Source organism: Seriola lalandi, unplaced genomic scaffold (assembly GCF_002814215.2).
Source record: "Seriola lalandi dorsalis isolate HSWRI2012SDOR001 ecotype SW California unplaced genomic scaffold, Sedor1 jcf7180002054779, whole genome shotgun sequence".
NCBI classification, from domain to species: Eukaryota; Metazoa; Chordata; class Actinopteri; order Carangiformes; family Carangidae; genus Seriola; species Seriola lalandi.
Window position 1 is genome coordinate 8,799 of NW_019525332.1, and position 4,932 is coordinate 13,730.

Genomic DNA, 4,932 nt, shown 5'->3' on the forward strand with positions numbered 1-4,932 from the left:
GTCTCGTCTGTTTTTTATTTACTGAGAACAATCAGAAAACTCATGGAGAGACTGGAAACAGTTGATAACTGTCCTGAAGCTGAGCAGCCGAATCACAACTGCGTGTTTCAACACTTTTAATTCAAAATAATGAAAAACATGCAGCTGATTTTGTCCCATAGATCAACAGACACGACAATAACTGATCACTTTAACACATCAGAGGAAACAGACAAGTTCATCAGTCAATTACTTTGTTCCTCTCACGGTCTCATAATATATTCACCTGCTCTGTCCATCATGAGCAAAAAAATAAATTGTGACTATTTTGACTCTAGGAGGGTTCTGGGTTCTATGTTCTACACAAAACATAACTCAGTAACTGTTCTTTGATAAATATCATTACATAAATTAATAATACTATAATATCATTGTCAGACTGTATATTTTCAATATACTATACACTATACTTATTGAGACAAAGAGCAAGTGGTTAATCATTGAAATGTAATGTGTTTTTAATATGTTGCAACCGTCCCTGATCATGTAATATATGACATACAGTATAAACAGTATGTCCCTACATGAAAAGTGATGTCACATATAAGGAGATATATTATTATATCTCATATATACATCCTCTGGATATATGAAGGTATTATAACATATATGAAATACTAGAGTAAAATTTGTACATATATTAAAACATTTTTATGATGAATTTTTATTTACTAAAACAGGTTGAGACCATTTTTGTGAATGATATATATTTAATTTATATATGCACGTTTATTAAAACAACTTACATATATACATTCTTTATGCTTATAAATTATATTAAACATGTTTATCTTCACATTCTGAGAAAGTATAATACATGTTATAATATCAACATGTATTAACAGGCTTTATATGTAACACACGTTTATAATATAAACATACATACTTATTTGTATGGGCTGGATATATATGGAATTGTTTGTTTATATATGTTTTTATTTCATATGTACATATATTACATGTGTGTATGCCTCTGTTGTAACCGTCCTCAGGGTGGGGGTCAGCTGCAACCTCTGAATACTGACATATAAATACAGTGAATGATCTGTCACGTGATCACCTGTAAATGGTGTGGCTCATTATCAGACAGGTGTGAGTTTCAGGTGAAGGTTTGGTTTGTCTCACAGAAATCAAAAACTGTTCCAACCTCACCTTAGGTTAAACCAGGTTAACTCTCCATCACCTGCACTAACAGCTGGAGAAGGGAACACCTTGGTACAGGAGCCACAGAGGGTCAGAACAGGTGAGTCGAGGAAAAATAAATCACTAATCGATACATTGATAATGATCGGTGGACTCGGGAACCTCAACCCGTGGATCTCAGGATGCACGAGCCTCCGTTTGATGATGATCTGATAAAATGACCTCGGAGTGTCATTTGCCCCACGTTCATCCAGCAGCAGCAGCAGCAGCCGCCGCCTGGCTCGGCTCGGCACGGCTCGGTTATTCCCAGAGGCTGTGGGGCCAAACTGCATCAAGTCTGCGTTAGTCTCAGATCTGCATCAAAATGGACTCAAACGACACGAGCGGGCTCTGGGAGACGTGAACCGAGCCCCGGTGCGCTCCGGGAGAGACCGTGACCCGGTGTGAGACTCACAGACCGAGGAGCTTCTGTCGCTGCTGAAATTTTATTCTGCGCATGATGACGCGTTGCTGTGTGCGCTCCGCTCCGGCGCCGCTCGGCTAGCAGCGGCAGCGGCAGGAAGTATGCTGTCGAAGCGGCGGTGGGGAAAGACCCGAGAACCAAAAGTCGGTGGTTGAGCAGGAGGAGGAGAAATAACCATGTCTAATCCGTGACACTTGCACATTTTGCACCTCCACGCCGTCGCATCGCTCACCTCGCGGGCGCAGAGGCCAATTGAGGGGTAAGTGTGGAGCGTAAAACGGCAGAAAAACGAGGTTTTCCGTGAGCGGGGGCCGCGGTGTGTTTGTCGAGATCTTTGTGTAGCTCCGGGCTAGCCTCGGGATGCTAGGGCTAGCTGTGGCGCTAACCTCTGCGAGCTCCTGCAGCGGCCACAGTTTTCATTTAGGACAACGTGAATTTATTTCACGGGAAAATAAATCCCAGATTGTGTCTAATCCACGCGGCTTCGTTTTTGCATTGTTTGTGTGTTTTGTTTGTCATTTTTTTTGTTTTGAACTTCCGTTTTATCCCCTTTCTCTCGTCGCGGGGGGCTGTTAACTAGCCAGGCGCTAATGCTAACGTTAGCTCGGCCGTGTATCTGCCTGTTTTCAGCTCTAATCCACAAAATGCTTTTTTCATATAAAATGTTAAACTGTTCCGGGTTTCCCTCGCTGTTAGTTTGCACCGTATTTTCAGTAAGTGGACTCTGCTCGGCCCCCGCTTGTAGCTAGCGGGCTAGCAGCTTGTGTTTGTGGGGGTAAGAAAGAGTGAAGCTAGTCCGTTAGCATGGGGGGAAAATGGCTCGCTGCTCGAAAGCCATTTTCCGATGGAGATGGGGTCTCAGTGAAAGTGGGCTGATGGCTGTAGGTGTTGTCCCGCTCTGCTGGGAGCTTCATGTCGGATACACACGGCTAAACTGAGACGATTTTCCACGGTTAACCCCCCTCTGTTCTCCTCCCCGGCCGGCCGGGCTTGGGTGTTTCTCCCCCGGTTAAATCGGGGAGTCGGCCGAAGGAAATGTCGGCCGTGTGGCGGCGGAGAAGATGCCCCGCTTTGTCCCGATAAATTCATGCTGGGGCTGAACCCTACCGAGAGGAGACGGGCCAAGGTCAGGGAGCCGTGCTGCGGCTGTGACGGCTCCTTCTCCAACACATCCACCTCTCACCGGCCGGAGTAAAATTTAATTTGCGGATTTGGAGTAAAATGTGGAGAATAAACGGCTGCGGGGTGAATAGTTGAAGCCGAGGAGGTTTCTGTTGGTGTGAACAGACCCGGGTTATTTGTGCTCCGGGGGGAGAGAGTGTTAATCCGGGCTACCTGGAATAACGGTAGGACCACAAACAGTCGCATGCGTCGGATGTATTGGTGAATAAAGCGCGGGTTAATGAGCCGGGCTCGGTTTGTTTACTTTATCTGGGCTGAAGCTCAGAGGAGAAAAAAAGTTGGACGGAAAAGAGAGAAAGGATTGTGATTGGCTGCTCGGCAGAGGCCTGATTCAAATCTGTTTGTGAATGAGATGCTTCATTTGTAAAATGTGAAACTGGACTGTTGGAGATAATTAAACTTTTCAGAATAAGACTGTTGATGTCGCAGGGAAAAGAGTCATTAAAACCGCACATGCACAAATGAAAACAAATACACACTAAAACATTCAAAATTGATCAGCTGTATACAGCACATTATTGATGAATAGTTGCTAGAATAGTAGAATAGTTGCAGATTAATGTTTGTCGATGAACTAATTGATTAATTGACTAAAAACTGCAGCTGTAGTTTGTATATGTGAAAAACCAACTGCAGTTTTCTGACGTTCCAGGTCAATGAAACATGGTAGTTGCAGTATATTTGAAATATATATTTATACATGAATAAATATAAATGAAGTGTATAAAATGATATAACAAACAACAATAGATATCATAAAATGACACATAGAAGCTGCTAGTAAAAGTTCTCAAATAATTTAATGTGTTGTCTGTAAAATGTCTGAAAACAGTTGAAAATGTCCGTCACAGTTTCCCAGAATCTAAATAGTTTTTATCCGATCAACAGTTTGTTGTAATAAATGAAAGAATATTCACAGGAACTGGAGAAATTTATACTTTTTACTTTAAAAAAGACTTTCGTTTGTAGTACAAATATCACTGATGTGTGTTTTCTTTTAGTTTGTAGACCTTATGTTTTATATGTAACATACCGGAGATAAAACAGTTTGTCCATTAGTACAAAACATTAACAAATACTTTTATCAAACACAAACAACAATCAGCTGGTTTCAGTTTTCTGTCTCAGTAACTGAACGAAACATGAAGACGTCACACTGGAAACAATAATCAATGGATCAATCGATAATGAAAAAAAACATTTAACATCTTTTTAATCTCCACTTTGATTAAAATGAAAAGTGTGACCCAGGCTGTGTGTGTGTGTGTGTGTGTGTGTGTGTGTGTGTGTGTGTGTGTGTGTGTGTGTGTGTGTGTGTGTGTTGCTTCTCTTTGTCCTGCTTACATCAAACATCTGGCTGAACTCTGCACCTCCGACCGCTGCTTCACTTTTTCTTCATTAAACTGTGTCTGAGCTGCTGCGACAGATTCACATGTTCATTAATTTACAGCTGCAACAATTAGTCCATTAATCTATGCGTCATAATTATTTTGATAATCAATAATCGTGTAGTGTAAATATCAATCCTTTGCTCTTTGTAGCTTCACACATGAAGATTTTATTGTTGCACATGACAATAAAATGAATATGAATTTATGATGTAAAAGATATTAATCAGTCATTTCTCACATTTCAATCAATCGATTGATTTAGAAAGTTAATCAGCAGATGTTTTGTTACTTGGAGTCAGTGGTGATGGCGGGAAGTTTATTGAGCAGTTAGTGTTTGTTGAGCACCAGCACCTGTGAAGTCCTGACTGTTTCACCTTCCTTCATTCATTTACCAATTAACAATCGTGGCTGTGTTGCTTTAAGATGATAATTAATAGGTTTTAATTAAGGAGTTTTCTGCCTGATTTAATGTGTTTTTTAAGGGAAAGTGAATCCATTAACTTCTGAGCCTCACAGTGAAAAATCAGATACTTTAAAACTTTCTAAAACCTTCTGAATTTTATTTTACACGTGTGATTTCTGTCGGCTGCAACAGACACTTCCGTCATGATGAAGCTGCTAGTGGAGGCCCATAGTAATATTAATAATAATAATAATAATAATAATGATAACTTTACACAGCACTTTTCTTAAAGTAACAAAGTGCTGTACAAG

General features: G+C 40.7%; 2 protein-coding genes across 2 annotated transcripts in view; one reads left to right on the forward strand and one right to left on the reverse strand.

Moving 5' to 3' along the window:
• LOC111669177 (THO complex subunit 6 homolog) overlaps window positions 1-1,514 on the reverse strand; it is a 6,997-nt gene extending 5,483 nt beyond the window's left edge. The window contains exon 1 of the mRNA XM_087179075.1: window positions 1,427-1,514. Within this exon, the coding sequence (XP_087035201.1) occupies window positions 1,427-1,514 (88 nt within the window). The remainder of the gene's footprint in view (window positions 1-1,426) is intronic.
• A 216-nt stretch (window positions 1,515-1,730) lies between these two features.
• The window catches only part of LOC111669179 (uncharacterized), a 29,072-nt gene continuing 25,870 nt past the window's right edge, over window positions 1,731-4,932 (forward strand). Inside the window, exon 1 of the mRNA XM_023425443.2 lies at window positions 1,731-1,904. The gene's annotated coding sequence lies outside the window, so the exon portion shown is untranslated. The remainder of the gene's footprint in view (window positions 1,905-4,932) is intronic.